Here is a 16,256-nt window from a genome sequence, read left to right as displayed (position 1 = left end):
AAAAAATTAGCCGGGCATGGTGGCGGGCACTTGTAGTCCCAGCTACTCGGGAGGCTGAGGCAGGAGAATGGCGTGAACCCAGGAGGCCGAGCTTGCAGTGAGCCGAGATCACGCCACTGCACTCCAGCCTGGGTGACAGAGCGAGACTCCATCTCAAAAAAAAAAAAAAAAGAGTTAAGGCTAAAAGTCATCATGTTGTCACATGGAACATGGAAGACACTAAGACACTACATGATTAACCAAAACACAACTTATCTACTCTCAGCTGGAATTTTAGCAACTTATTCTGGTTTCCTTATGCTGATAAGGTGCTCAACTTACTTAGTAACAGAGTATGGTGGAATATGAATATATACATTCATTCATGTTGGGGGAAGAGGAGTGGAGAAGACAAGAACCATTCTCACACTGCAGCAATAGTTCTTTGAGTGCTCTCTCCTCAAACACCTTCCCTGACGCCTCTCCAGGTCTCTCCACATGAGTCGGGGCTCCAGCCAAGGACTCCAAGCCCTGCGCTCCCTCTCCTCTGTGGCTGCCACCTTCTGTGTGGATTCCCCTTCACCTCATCGTCTCCACTTCCCAGGTCTTTCTTAGCTTTTCTTCCCTCCAAGCTCAGTGCAAATGTCAACTTTAAGAACTGAGAGGCTGCCCATTCCTCATCCTTTTCCTACCATCTGTACCCACAGTGATCTCTCTCTTCCTTCCTCCCACCCTCCCTCCGCACCCACCTCTCCCTTCCTCCCACAGTCCTTTGCGTTTATCTGGTAACTTCCTGAGCTACAAAATTCAGAGGTAGGACTGTGCAGTACTCATCTTGCCTACTCCAGCCCATTCTCTACAGCTCAGCCAGTGACACACTTTTCAATGCAAGCAAGATGATGCTCACTACTTAAAACTGGCCAGTGGTTTCTACTTTCCTTGAGATTAGGAACAAATCAGGCCTCCTCTCCAGCCTTGCCTCTTGCTCCCCATCCTTCCTATATTCTGTCTTTTCTGGTGCGATATCCATTTAGCCATTTTCTATATAGCAAAAATAGTCTCCAATTTTTCCATTTTCATTTATGCTATACTAAGATTATTTTCATTGGGATTCGTCCATGTCGGTTTTAATTTTACAACAAAGGTGAAATTTAGTATTTTTTTTTCATAACTTTTATTGCTTGTACAATTATTTTTTCCTTTATGGTAATCATATTTCTACCAGGTACCTGTACTCTGGGAGACCCAGTCTGATAAGGAAGATTTGATTCTCCCATCACATTTAATCAGTAACAAACGTTACCTTGTGCAGTTTTAGCCAGCTGTCAATGTTATTTTGCACTGACTATTTGTAAGAGTAACATCTAGTATATATTGTATATATGATTGATAGTTTAGACAAAACAGCAGCTTTATGATACAGGCAGGGAATAACAGATCAGAAGAAAGGGGAACAAGGAGAGACAGGGAGATTCAGAGAGGGAGGATACACAGAGGGCTCAAAACATGCTGCTTTACTTCATAGTTCAGCCTCTGTCCCTGCTTCTAACCCAGTGCCTAGCACAGAGTAGGTACCAAATAATGAGTGATTCATTGATGAACTGATCAATGTTAAGGAACAAGACAGAGTGGCATGACTGAATGCCAGCATCAGCACTGGAGATGTATATGCTGAGAAGCTCCTTACAAGGAAGCATCTCTGGTTGGGATGCAGTGGCCAAACACACAGGAAGGATAACTTGGAAAGAAACAACTGAGTGTGGTTACCTGCAGGGGCAGAGGGGAACACAGTGGAATGGAGAGGGAGATGGGAAGGAAATAGAAGAGAGAAAATCTTCTCTGAGTATAGCTTTTTATAGAGTTTTGACTTGTTGAACCATGTTAAGGTTTCATATACTTGAAAAAATAAATAATAAAATCAACAAGGACGGGGCAGGGGATAAAAAATAGAATTTTAAAAACCTTATAAACACAAATTCATTTGTGTTTCAAATAACACAACCACACTGAAGGGGAGGCAAGGGAGAAATAACCTGAGTAACTATGAATATGGTATTTTGACTATGTAATCCAAGGTTAAAGGCCAAAAAGAACCATACATAGTTGGTAAGTTTGTTTCTCACAGGGGCACATGTTAATAATTATGAAACTACTTTATATGTATTCTAAGATACACAGCAAATGTAGAAAAGCAAATAAGAAAAGGGGGAAGGCCAGAATGAGCACTGTGGAACTGGATTGAAGCTAGAGGTCATCAGTATGAACTCACAGTTTTCAATACACAGGCAGATAATTATAGAAATAGATACAGAGGTGTCGGGATTGCAGGTATACACACACATAAATTTCCTAGCTCTGTCCACTGAGAAGACTGGAAACAATGAAATGTAGGCAAAGCAACATTCAGATCATCCTTTCTAAATACAATCGGCCCTCCATATAGGGGGGTTCTGCATCCATGGATTCAACCAACCGCAGACTGAAGACATTTGGTGGGGGAAAAATGCATCTTAACTAAACATGTAAAAACTTCTTTCCTTGTCATTATTCCCTAAACTGTACAGCATAACAACTGTTTACATGGCATTTACATTGCATTAGGTATTATAAGTAATGTAGACATGGTTGAAGTATACAGGAGGATGTGCACAAATTATATGCAAACACTATGCTACTTTATATCAGGGACTTGAGGTTCCATGGATTTTGGTATCCACAGGAGGTTCTGGAACCAATTCACCACATACCTATACTGAGTGGCAAGTGTATTATTCTCTAAGAACCAGTGATCCATGAATAAATGGCTGACTCTAGGGCTGGAGCAGGAAAGTATAAGACTAGAACATCTTGTGGTGTCAGAAAGAAAGCACTTGTGTCAGTTTATTTGGGGCGCCATAACAGAATACCATAGATTGGGTGGCTTAAACGATAGAAATTTATTTTCTCCAGTTCTGGAGACTAGAAGTCCAAGAACAAGATGTTGACAAGTTTGGTTTCTCCTGAGGCTGTGTGCATCCCTGGAGTTTCTCCCTCTTCTTATAAGGGCACCAGTCATCCAGGATTAGGGCCCACCCAGACAACCTCATTTAATCTTAATTACCTCCCTGAAGTCCCTATCTCCAGAATGTAACTGAGGTGTACTAGGGGTCAGGACAAAATAATAAATACTGGGGGCATGGGGGTACCAAAACTCAGTCCATAACAGCATCCAAAAAATTATACGGGCATACTAAAGGACACAGGAGCCAGTTTGAAGAGGCTTCTACTGGACCAATCTCAAAAACTTAAGCAACAACCCAGTATATACATAAATCCAGAATATATGAAGAACTCTACAACTCAACAACAAAAAGACAATTCAATTTTTAAAAGGGCAAAGAATTTATTCAAAGAAGATATACAAACAGCCAGTAAGCACGTGAAAAGATGCTCAACATCACTAGTCATTAGGGAAATGCAAGTCAAAATCACAATGAAATTCCCATGCACACTCACTAGGATGGTTACAATTAAAGACAATAACACATACTGGCAAAGACGTGAAGAAACTGGAACTCTCATACATTGCTGGTAAGAACATAAAATGGTGCAAAAACACCCTTTAAAAAAAAAATTGGGTAGTTCCTCAAAATGTTAACCACAGAATTATCATATGACCCAATAATTTAACTTCTAGGTATACACTCAAAGAGAATGAAAAATGTATGTCCATGCAAAAACTTGTACACAAATATTCATAGTAGCATTATTCATAATTGCCAAAAGGTATAAACAACTTAAATGTCCATCAGCTGATGAAGAGATAAAATGTGGTAGGGCCAAGCACAGGAACTCATGCCTGTAATCCCAACACTTTGGGAGGCTGAGGCAGGAGGACTGCTTGAGGCCAAGAGTTCAAAAGTGGCCTAGGCAATGTGGCAAGACTTTGTCTCTACAAAAAATAAAAATAAAAAATTAACCAGTTGTGGTGGCATGTGCCTGTAGTCCCAGCTACTCTAGAGGCTGAGGCAAGTTTAGGAGTTCAAGATTACAGTGTGCTATGATTGTGCCACTGACTTCCAGCATGGGCAGCAGAGTGAGCTCCTGTCTCTAAAAGAAATAAAAAATAAAACACAACATGTAGTATGTCCGTAAAATGTAATATTATTCAATCACAAAAATGGCATACTGATTCATGCTCTATCATGGATAAACCTTGAAAAAAATTACACTAACAAAAAGAAGCCAGACACAAAAGGCCACATATTGTATAATTCCATTTATATGAGATATGTAGTCACATTCAGAGACAGAAAGTAGATCAGTGGTTGCCAGGGGCTGTCAGAACAGAGGAATGGGAAGTGACTGCTTATGGGTAATGAGTTTCTCTTTGGGGTAATAGGAATATCCTAAAATTAGATAAGATATTGTGAGGATTGCACAACTCAGTGAATATACCATAAGCCACTAAATTACATACTTTAAAAGGGTGAATTTTATAGTATGTGAATTATATCTCAGTAAAGCTACTACAGATAAATTTATAAAAGAAGGAATGAATAAAGCTAGTAGTGGATTATAACCCATAGAATAAAATAAAAATCCATGACATAAATACTGATTTTAAAAAATGAATAAATGGCCTGTTGTAGTTCTGGCTACTTGGGAGGCTGAGCTGGGAGGATCACTTGAACCCAGGAGGCTGCACTGCGCTATGACTGTGTCTGGCAATAGCCACTGCACTCCAGCCCAGGCAACATAGCTATACCCCATTTCTAAAAAGAAAAAAAAAAAAAGAAGTAAAATAGAAAAAAAAATGAATGAATGGAAGAGAAGAGAAAGCTGTTGCTCACAATAGGATTCTAATTAATAAATCTAAAAGGAATAAAGATTCAAATTGGGAAATCACTACTTGTCAACCACCACAATAATAACTATTTCAAGCAAAAGTTATCAATGGATATAAAAAGTCACTGGCAAAGTATGAAATAAAATAGGATATTTATAGTCTCAAAGTATCTTCCCACAATATACTTCAATACAAACATGAAGAGAATAACTTCACATTGGTGAAACCTGGCAGATACCACCTTACTAAGTGCTCAAATCTAATATCATTAGTAATTTGACATCAAGTGCCACAACAGGATGCATTGAGAAGAAGACAGCATCACTTATCCATTTTTGTCAAAAATATATAACTCAAATCTAACCATGAGGAAATATCAGACAGGCCCAAACTGAGAAACATTCTAGAAAATAAGTGGCCAGTACTCTTCAAGTATCAAGGTCATTGTGTTAGTCCGTTTTCATGCTGCTGATACAGACATACCCAAGATTGGGTAAATTATAAAGAAAAAGAGGTTTAATGGACTCACATTTCCACGTGGCTGGGGAGGCCTCACAATCATGGCGGAAGGCAAAAGGCACGTCTTACATGGCAGCAGGCAAGAGAGAGAATGAAAGCCAAGTGAAAGGGGTTTCCCCTTATAAAACCATCAGATGTCCTGAGAATTATTCATTACCATGAGAACAGCATGGGGGAAACTGCCCCCATGATTCAATTATATCCCACCAGGCTCCTCCCACAACATGTGAGAATTTTGGGAGCTACAATTCAAGATGAGATTTGGGTGGCAGCACAGCCAAACTGTATCATTCCACCCTGGCCCCTCCCAAATCTCATGTCCTCACATGTCAAAACCAATCATGCCTTCCCAGCAGTCCCTCAAAGTCTTAACTCATTTCAGCATTAACTCAAAAGTCCACAGTCCAAAGTCTCATCTGAGACAAGGCAAGTCCCTTCCACCAATGAGCCTGTAAAATCAAAAGCAAGTTAGTTACTTCCTAGATACAATCAGGGTACAGGCATTGGATAAATACATTCATTCCAAATAGGAGAAATGGGCCAAAACAAAGGGGCTACAGGACCCATGCAAGTCCGAAATCTAGCAGGGCAGTCAAATCTTAAAGCTCCAAAATGATCTCCTTTGACTCCATGTCTCACATCCAAGTCACACTGATGCAAGAAATGGGCTCCCATGGTCTTGGGCAGCTCTGCCCCTGTGGCTTTGCAGTGTATAGCCTCCCTCCCTGCTGCTTTCACAGGCTGGCATTGAGTATCTGTGTCTTTTCCAGGCACACGGTGCAGGCTGTTGGTGGATCTACCATTCTGGGCTCTGAAGGATGGTGGCTGTCTTCTCACAGCTCCACTAGGCAGTGCCCCAGTGCGGACTCTGTGTGGGGGATTCAACCCCACGTTTCCCTTCCGCAATGTACTAGCAGAGGTTCTCTGTGAGGGCCCTGCCCCTGCAGCAAACTTTGGCCTGGACATCCAGGCATTTCCATACATCCTCTGAAGTGTAGGTGGAGGTTCCCAAACCTCAATTCTTGACTTCTGTGCACCCACAGGCTCAACACTATGTGGAAACTGGCCAGGCTTGCAGCTTGCACTCTCTGAAGTCACGGCCCAAGCTCTACCTTGGTCCCTTTTAGCCGTGGCTGGAGTGGCTGGAACACAGGGCACCAAGTCCCTAGGCTGCACACAGCAGAGGAGGCCCTGGGTCAGGCACCTGAAACGTATTTTCCTACTAGGCCTCCGGGCCTGTGATGAGAGGGGCTGCCACAAAGGTCTCTGACATGCCCTAGAAATATTTTCCCATTGTCCTGGTGATTAACACTTGGCTCCTCATTACTTAGGCAAATTTCTGCAGCCAGCTTGAATTTCTCCTCAGAAAATGGATTTTTATTCTCTATCACATCTTCAGGCTGCAAATTTTCTCAACTTTTATGCTCTGTTTCCCTTTTAAAACGAAATGCTTTTTAACAGCACCCAAGTCACCTCTTGAATGCTTTGCTGCTTAGAAATTTCTTTCGCCAGATGCCCTAAATCATCTCCCTCAAATTCAAAGTTTCACAAACCTCTAGAGTAGGGGCAAAATGCTGTCAGCCTCTGTGCTAAAACATAGCAACAGCCACCTTTACTCCAGTTCCCAACAAATTCCTCATCTCTATCTGAGACCACCTCAGCCTGGATTTCATTGTCCATATCATTATCAGCATTTTGGTCAAAGTCATTCATCAAGTCTCTAGGAGGTTCCAAACTTTCTCACATTTTCCTGTCTTCTTCTGAGCCCTCCAAACTGTTCCAACCTCTGCCTGTTACCCAGTTCCAAAGTTGCTTCTACATTTTGGGGTATCTTTAGAAAGCAGCAACCCACTCTACCAGTACCAATTTATTGTGTTAGTCCATTTTCATGCTGCTGATAAAGACATACCCAAGACTGGGTAAATTATAAAGAAAAAGAGATTTAATGGACTCACAGTTCCACGTGGCTGGGGAGGCCTCACAATCATGGTGGAAGGCGAAAGGCACGGCTTACATGGCAGCAGGCAAGAGAGAGAATGAGAACCAAGTGAAAGGGGTTTCCCATTACAAAACCATCAGATGTGAGAATTATTCACTACCATGAGAACAGTATGGGAGAAACTGCCCCCAAGATTCAATTATATCCTACCGGGTTCCTCCCACAACACATGGAAATTATGGGAGCTACAATTCAAGATGAGATTTGGGCGGGGGCACAGCCAAACCATATCAGTCGTAAAAGATAAAAAGACTAAGGAAGTGTTCCGATTAAAGGAGACTAAAAAGATATACAGCTAAATACAACGTGTGATCCTGGATTGGATTCTGAACCAGATAAGGGACAAGAATAAAATCTGTATATTAAATATCAGTGTTGCATCAGTTAACTCCCGGAATTTGATAAAATTCGGAACGATCTCTCCTCACTACTTTCCCACACTCCTCTCCAGGGCCTCTGCACCTGGGCACCTGGGCCCTCCTCTGTTCACACCCCTCTTCTGTCTGGACTGCCCCTCACTTCATCCTTCCCCCATATGCAGTCTTTCCTAACTGTCCTTACGTAAGAGAATGACTTTGGTTTTAAGAAATTCACACTAAAATATTTAGAGGATTAAAAAAAAAAATACAGTGACCAAGTGAAGCCTCCCCAAGGGGCACACCCAGCTGTGAATGAGCCAGAGGTGGTGACTCCTGGTTCCTGAGAATGAAGGTGGAGCTGTCATGCAGGGTAGGAAGGGTGACCAGTGATCTGCTCTTTCAGGAGGTGGTGGTGCAAAGGCAAAGGAGAAAGCCCAGGCCCACTGGAAGGTACATGGGGTGAGCTGTTCCTAGGAGACCCGCCAGCATTAGCAGAAGGAAAGCAACCACTCTCCCAATCATCTAACCATTCACAGAGTGGGCCACAGGACTACTCAATGCCCTGGACTGTCAGGAGACCGGGCCTACAAGTGGCCTAAATAAAATGAGCAAGAGAGATAACCCTGAGAGCTACCCAGTAAGCACCACGTCCAAAGTAAAAAAAAAAAAAAATAGAAACCACCACTAGGGACAGCTTCAGGTCCAGTTCAGGGTAAACAGGCTATGAAAGCGATTTCCTGGGGCCATATATGCTTTAAGTTTTAACTTTATAGTTTTAGTTTCTCAAAGAATATAACTACTGATACAATACTGTGGCCATCAGGGAGGAAAAAAACAATCTGAACTGTTAAAGAGCAAAAAGGACACACTAAAGGGCAGGGGAAAATGCAGTCCCCCAAGCTTCCAACCATGATTACAGAACCATCCACAGACCTGCCAGCTCCCACGGTCCTATCCTCAGGCAGTGGAGTTAGCTGTTTCTTCCACTCCAGAGATGCTCAGAAACGGCATTTCTTTTTTTATTATTTTGTTGTTGTTGTTGAGATAGGGTCTCGCTCTGTCACCTAGGCTGCAGTGCAGTGGCATGATCACAGATCACTGCAGCCTCAACCTCCTTGGGCTCAAGCCATCTTCTCACCTCAGCCACCACTCAGGAGTAGCTGGGACTACAGGTGCGCACTACTATGCCCAGCCAACTTTTGTATTTTTGTAGAGACAGGGTTTCACCATGTTGCCCACACTGATCTCGAACTCCTGGACTCAAGTGGTCTGCCCACCTGGGCCTCCCAAAGTGCTGGGATTCCAGGTGTGAGCCACTGCGCCTGGCCAAATACTACATTTCTCCCTTTCTGTTTATTCCACTTCCCCAATCCCAGTGAGGAAGCTCAAAGGTACTGTGTGCCCAGTGAAAGGAAGGCAATACAGGGGTTTCTTCTGACATAGGCATTTAGTTCCAAGGCCCCAGGGAGACGGGGGAGAAAAATGCCAGACAGGCACCCTTGTTAGATTCAGGCAGACAAGCACATCTGCTGAGAGTAAGGAGAGGGTGGTATGAATAGAGGACCAGAGGTCTAAGTCAGCCATTCCAGGCAGCAAGCTAGAGAAGAGTCAAGAAGGGGATGAAAATGACACACGGAAGCACTGGTTTTTGAAAGGGACCCCTCCTGACGGCTTGCTCACTCCATCCTCTGCCAGACCCCAACTGGGACGTCAGGCTAAAGACAGGGCACTCTGACATGAACTGAGCCACATCATACCCATGCTGCCTACTGCTTCTGAGACTGTGGCAGGCTCCCTTCCTTCTCTAACCAGAGATACCCCTGCCCCAGGCCAGAGCTGGTTTTATGCTTCACTTTCCTCTCCCCAACCCCCACCATACTATACCCTTACTCTTCACTTCTGCTCAGCTTAGCCAAGCTGAGACTCCTGTGTCTACTAACAACAGGATGAGAGGGAGAGAGACCTTTAGTCAAAGGGAAGATCAAGTCTGTGAGGCTTGGATGCAATAAGATAAAATTAAAATGATGCATCATTTCCATGCTACTAAAGCACTATTATCACTAAGGACTTTACAAGATGAACTGTCCCGGCCCAAGATATAAACACCCTAAGAGGAGAGGAAGGAACGCCTAGCACTAAGGGGTGCCCCCTCTTTGCAGCACTAACAGAGCTGATGTAAGTCTCAGGGAAGAGAAATCCAGCCTGCTACTCAGGAAACACACGCCTATGGCTAACAAACTGGAGTTCACAAGGCCCGGGTCTCACCCTGCTCTGCTCTGCCCAACTGAAGAACCCAAATCAATGGCTTCCTCTCTCCAGGCAGTAGTGTGCTTGACTCTGACTCAGACTAAAGGATAATTTGGGCATTCTGTCTGTGGTTATAAAGAAAGGAGAAAAGTATCCTTTGTCTTATTACTGAAAAGTCAAATGTCAAGTTATATCTATGTCATAGAATTATAGATGCAAATAGCTGACCCTGGTCTAAAACTGCAAGGTTACTATAGAGTTACTTAAAACAGCAAAAATTCAAAATGCAACCTAAATATCCAATAATAAAGTCAATTAAATATGAGCAGTTAATTCCTTGGAATATAATGCAGGCAACAGTCATAAAAGACTACTTGACCTTTAAAAGTCTAATTGAGAAGACTATCAACATACAGAAATGTTCACAAAATAATGCTAAGTGAAAAACGGGGCACGTAATGCTATATACCAAATACAATGATGAAAAACTATATCTACATGTAGAAAACACAAATTATAATAGTTGTTGGAGAAGGAGACTGGGTGACTTTTTAGGTCAACTTTAAAAATGGGGGAAAAAAAGGTAATTTTAAAAATAGAAAAGAATAACTTTTAAGACTTAAAATTATCAGGATTTGTTGGATTTTTGCTTTTGTGTTTTACAGAAGTTGAATAGTAGGATGAGTGTTTTTTCAATGAATAAACCAAATCAGTCCAGCATTCTCTGGCTGCCCCTCCAATGTTAGAAGATTCTCTCATCATCTGCACTATCCTTCTAAGGATGCAACTACTGCCTCTGCATTTTAGATGTTTTATTAGCTGCTTCACAAATGAAAAGGCTATTAAGTAACTCTCAGTCTATAGGTTAATTAGATTTCTCAGTACATTTTATCAACTTTAATACACGTTTGAAAAGCCTAAATTGCCCTATATTGATCCAGTAAAACTGTTCCCAAAAGCATTTATCTGCACCATGAATTTGGTTATACCAGAGATCTAATTAATAATCTTCTAATATACAAAGTAACAAAGTGATATCAAGAGAGGCAGTTAAGAAAAAAGACATCTGGACAGCATGCGTGGGTTCGAATCCCGACACTATCACTGTATGACCTTGGGCAATTTTCACAGCCTCTCTATGCCCTTGGCATTTTTATCTGTAAAATTAAGTGATCAATTCACAGAGGGTCGTTTGGAGGATTAAATGGCATCATACTTAGAACAGTGCCTGGCACGTAGTAAATGCTTGATAAATATTAATTACTATTATTGATCCTTATTCCTTTCACTTTAACACAGTTATCTATTCCCCAACCCACCAACATTAATCCCTTCAAAGTAACAACCAGAGTGAAAGGAAGACTGCACTTTCATAACATTATTAATCAACAACTGTTATGCTGAAAATATAAATCCACAGAATTGTGATTCTAAGATGATTTGTACCACCCCTTAGCAAGCATGAACATTAGTAGTAATTTCTGCTGAACTAAAGACAGCCATCTTGATGAAATGATAAAACAAAGTTGTTTTTGTACTACTAAATTATTTAATAGTATTTCCTAACACTGATGTAAAGAAGGCTTCTATAAATGCTTTCCTCAGAATACTTTTAATGAAAAATATTCCCTTCAACTCCTCAGGACTTCTAAGCATCTAAATTTCTACACTTCTTTAAATTTCAGCTAAGCACTCAATTTTACTTTAGAAACAGCAAGCATATTTCAGGAAAGTTAAACCCACCTTAAGAATTCATGATAATTCAAGTTATCTTTAACAATCTCAAAAAGCACTCTAATGTCCTACATGTAAATGTGCTTTGTAAATTTTTAAATTCCATTAAAGTTTTACATACTTTGCTTTTACTTAAGAATCAAAATAGCTAAAATTATTGACATAGGGAAATGTAGGTGATGAAAGACCTATAAAATCTCTTTTAACTCAAGAAATACAATCATTTATAGAAAAACACTCACTTCCCCACTAATGAAACCTTGGGCAACCGGGTTAATCTTACAATGTGCACAGCTCTGAGCCTGGAATGCCTTCCCAGCAAACCTCTCCAAGCCAACTTCAAGTCCCTCTGCCTCCCTACCTCTCCTTTGAGTACCATCACCAGCACTGATGAATCATCCTCCTGTGTCTCACCACAATAGGGCACCAACACCTATAATCACCTATAATTAGCTTTGGCTCAAGGTTAGACATTACTATATCTTCCTAATGGTTTCATTTGTGTGACAGGTAGAATTCCAGTACACCCCTGCCACCTTGCAAGTAACCTGCCCCTGGTGTGCACACAACTTCTACCAGTTATTCAAGCAAACACTAATCTGGGTTCAGCTACAAAGGGGTTTTGCAGATGCAATTAAGGTCTCAGATCAGCTGACTTTTTAAAAAGGCGATTATCCAAGAAGGCCTGCCTAATCACATAAATCTTTTAAATCTGAGTCTAGGGGTCAGCAATAAGAGAAGTCGGAAATATCTGAAGCATGAGAAGAACTGGACACAAGGGAGACTCTCCATAGCTGGCTCTGAAAATGGAAAAGGCCATGTGGCAGGGAACATGAGCAGCACCTGAGAGCCAGCAAGAAGACAGGGGCCCCACAATCCTGCTGCCCCAAAAGAACAGAATTCCGCCAACAACCTGAATTCACCTGCATGCAGATTTCTCCCCAGAGCCTTCAGACACTCGGCCGGCACCTTGATTTCAGCTTTGTGATACCTGGAGCAGAGAGTCAACCCAGTCGCATTGTGTCAGGACTTCTGATCTACAGAACCATGAGCTACTAAATGGGTGTTATTTAAGCCACTAAATGTGTGGTAATTTGTAATGGCAGCAGTAGAAAACTAAATACAATGTATGTACGTCATTCTCTCCTGGGATGTTTTTGGTAGTGTGGGGACAAGCAAAAATCCTTTGAAATGTCTTAAGCATACTGCTGCGGATGGAACAGAAACACAGTACAATAAATTACTGCTACATGAACTGAACTGAAACAGAACAGAAACGTTGAGCAAGTGACACAGATGAGGGTGACCTCAAGAAGATTCCCGGCAGCCCTCAGGGGTACTGTGCTTATGCCTGCTTATTTCCTACACACTGTGGAAAGGGAACTAGAATGAAAGGATCACAGGAAGGCAAAAATCTAAGACAACTGGGCACGGTGGCTCACGCCTGTAATCCCAACACTTTGGGAGGCCAAGGTGGGCAGACTGCTTGAGCCCAGGAGTTTGAGACCAGCTTGGGTTACTGGTGGTGAAATTCCACCTCTACCAAAAATACAAAAAAATTAACCGGGCATGGTGGCATACACCTGTCGTCCCAGCTACTTGGGAGGCTGAGTTGGGAGGATCCATTAAGCCGGGGAAGTCGAGACTGCAGTGAGCCATGATTGTGCCACTGTCCTCCAGCCTGGGTGACAGAAGAAGACCCTGTCTTCTTTAGTTAACTATCAGTTGGGAAAAGGAGAGTCAGGACAAAAGAAGGCACTATTTCAGGAAATGCTCTGCCCTTTCCAACTTCTCCAGAGGCTGCTGCTTGGATACAAAAAAAGGCCTACAGGGAATAGAGAGTTAAGATTTCCACCATATTGGATTACTGGGAATTTTCAGTCTCCTGAAGGCATTTGATCACGCTCAGAAGCTTGTGGTAGTGGAAGTTAATCAATGCTCCCTTTGGGGTTGAAACAATTATTCCTCCCCATATGTCCTAGTGACATTCCTTGGTCCTGGCACAACTGGTTATCAAAACACACCAGTCGCAGACTGGGAGCAATTACAATACATACATCTGGCAAAGGAGTCTAGTCAAGAAAGTGAATGTAATGAACATCTTCTACACATCAATATAATTTTTTTTTTTAAAAAAAAAAGCCAATTAGAAAAAATAATTAGGCACTCCACAAAAGATTTAGAATGCCAAATAAGCTTATGAAAAGTGATTGTTATCATTAGCCATCAGAAAAAATTAAAACAAGGAGATACTACTACACACTCAACAAAATGGCTAAAAGTTAAAGACTGACAATGAAAGACTGACAATGCTCTGTATTGTTGAGGATTTCGAGCAACTGGCACTCTCATACTTTGCTGGTAAGAATGCAAAAACAGTGCAACTACTTTCAGAAATACTGTTTAACAGTTTCTGAGTTAAATGTGTGCCTACCTTCTGACTCAGCAATTCCACTACTTCTCAAGAGAAATGAAAGCATCTATCTACACAAAGACTTGTACAAGAATGTTCAGAGCAGCTTCTGTGCAAAGCCAAAAACTGTAAACATTCAAATATTCATCAGGTGTATGTTTATACAATGCAACAGATGTACTGAATGAATGAATGACTCTCAAAAACATTGTCTCAAAAAGGAACCTAGAGAGACGCAAAAGAGTATGTTCCCTACTGTCCTGTATTATTCCATTTACATTATGCTCCAACCCAAAGTCAGTCTATTGTGAAGGGCGGCCGAATTGTGGGTACCTCTGTTTGGGAGGGAAGACAGTACTCACAGGAAAAGGTCACCCGCTCTTAGAAATGCTATCTTGATCCAGGCAGTGGCCACAGGTGTATACAAATGTAAAAGGGCACTGGATCTGTACTTTTTTTTTTTTTTTTTTTGCGATAGGATCTCACTCTGTTGCCCAGGCTGGACTGCAATGGCACGATCATAGCTTGCTGTAACCTTGAAATCTTGGGCTTAAGTGATCCCCTTGTAGTTGGGACTGAAGGCGTGCACCATCATGCCCAGCTAATTTGTAAATTTGGATGGGGGTTGGGGAGCAGGTCTCGAACTCCTGGCCTCAAGCAATCCTCTCGCCTTGGCCTCTCAAAGTGCTGGTATACAGGCCTGAGCCAGGATTCCTGAAGATCTGTGGTTGAGCCAGTATTCTTGAAGATTTGTGCATTCTACTGTGTGTAAATCTTACTACAGCAAAGTATTTAATATTAAAAGGTTAAAGAAGAAAAGCACTACCAATCACCTATAGAAGAAGGAACAAGAAGATTTCTAGAACAGCCACTGACTGGCTAGGTGAACGGTGTCACACCATATGCTGAGGAGCACAAAGTAACACACTCTATCTCTGCTTTTTCGCTCTGAATAAAATGAGGAGCCAGAGAAAACACTAATCAAGCCACTCCCTGCTGAAAATTCATTGCTGGAATTACGGAGCCTAGATTGCTCAGAGGCCCTGGAGTCTAAGCCTGGCGCTGAGCTCAGTGCTTTACACTCATTACTTCATAATCTTAACAAGCCCATGAGTTAAGACCAAACCCGCTTTAGGATTGGGAAACCCAGGGTCCAAAAAGCACTTTTCTCAGGATGAGAGAAAGCATACTTATCAATACATATTGTATTCATCCATGCAGGACATTAGGGCGCTATGCACCTCAAAGATACTGGGTAGATGTCTGCAGAATGGACGAGGGGAAGACACGCACATTTCTGAACGACTGACACTCAGAAGTCCTGAACCTCAAGCTAAAGGCGACCTCGAGGGGAAGAGGCAGTCCTTCTATTACTACTAAGTCAGTAATAACCTCCCTACTTCCTCTTGTCTCCTTACAACACAAGGCGTTGTAAGCCCATGTGTACTAACGAAGGGGAAGAGTAGTCCTTCACTCCACTGGCTAGCATCTTTCAATCACACCAGAGACGGCACGCGCAGCGCCCCACACTGCGCACGCGCCCTGGCTCGGCTCCGTCCCGCCCCATCCCGTTCCGCGACGCGCACGCGCAGGCTGGGAGCACGACTGCGTACCTGCGCAAAGCTGGAGGCAGACACTTTTTTCTTTTTGCTGGCGCCATAGCCCCCGCCGCTGCTGCCATTGTGGGACGGGCTGGCCGGCCTCTTCTTGCTGTTCCGGACTATTCCCGGAGTGGAAGTGGTGGCCACAATTGGAATTTGCGCCGCCATCGCACCCTGAGTCTTCCCTAGGTCCCCCCACCTCTTTCCCAGCGCGGGCCCTGGAACTTCCTTTCCGCTGTTACTTCCGTCTTGATGCTTGAAAACCCGGCCTGGACTCAAAGCTGTCGCTGGTTTCTCTCTGTGCAATCTAAAAGGCGGAGCTCGGAGCAGCCTGTGGCGTCGGAACGGGAAGATGTCAGCGGTTGTTGTCCTGCCACTCGAGCGCTCTGGGCGTGGGCCTTGGGTGGGGCACGTGCCAGGAAATCTCCATTGATAAGGAATAGAAAATCTCCCAATCTTTTTAAGTAACTACGTTTTTAAAAATTAATGAGTGTGTTGCCTTTTCTCACATAGAAGAGTGATTACTTTCGATGTTTGTAAGCGTAAAGCTGGGGTCATTCTCAGTAGACCGCCAAGC

At 42.7% G+C, this 16,256-nt stretch overlaps 1 protein-coding gene across 4 annotated transcripts in view; it reads right to left on the bottom strand.

Annotated features, from left to right (window-relative positions):
• The window catches only part of INO80C (INO80 complex subunit C), a 28,875-nt gene extending 12,938 nt beyond the window's left edge, over nucleotides 1-15,937 (bottom strand). Inside the window, exons 1-3 of one of the 4 annotated variants that reach the window (XM_077974659.1) lie at nucleotides 15,692-15,937; nucleotides 7,282-7,335; nucleotides 5,337-5,775 (exon numbers count right to left, since the gene is read on the bottom strand). In XM_077974659.1, the coding sequence (XP_077830785.1) occupies nucleotides 5,337-5,369 (33 nt within the window). In that variant the 5' untranslated portion in view covers nucleotides 5,370-5,775; nucleotides 7,282-7,335; nucleotides 15,692-15,937. 4 annotated transcript variants of the gene reach the window in all.
• Between the last annotated feature and the right edge of the window lie 319 nt (nucleotides 15,938-16,256).

This window comes from Macaca mulatta, chromosome 18, assembly GCF_049350105.2.
Source record: "Macaca mulatta isolate MMU2019108-1 chromosome 18, T2T-MMU8v2.0, whole genome shotgun sequence".
NCBI lineage: Eukaryota > Metazoa > Chordata > Mammalia > Primates > Cercopithecidae > Macaca > Macaca mulatta.
The sequence above is the reverse complement of the archived record's forward strand: the minus strand, read 5'-3'. Positions and strand labels throughout refer to the sequence as shown.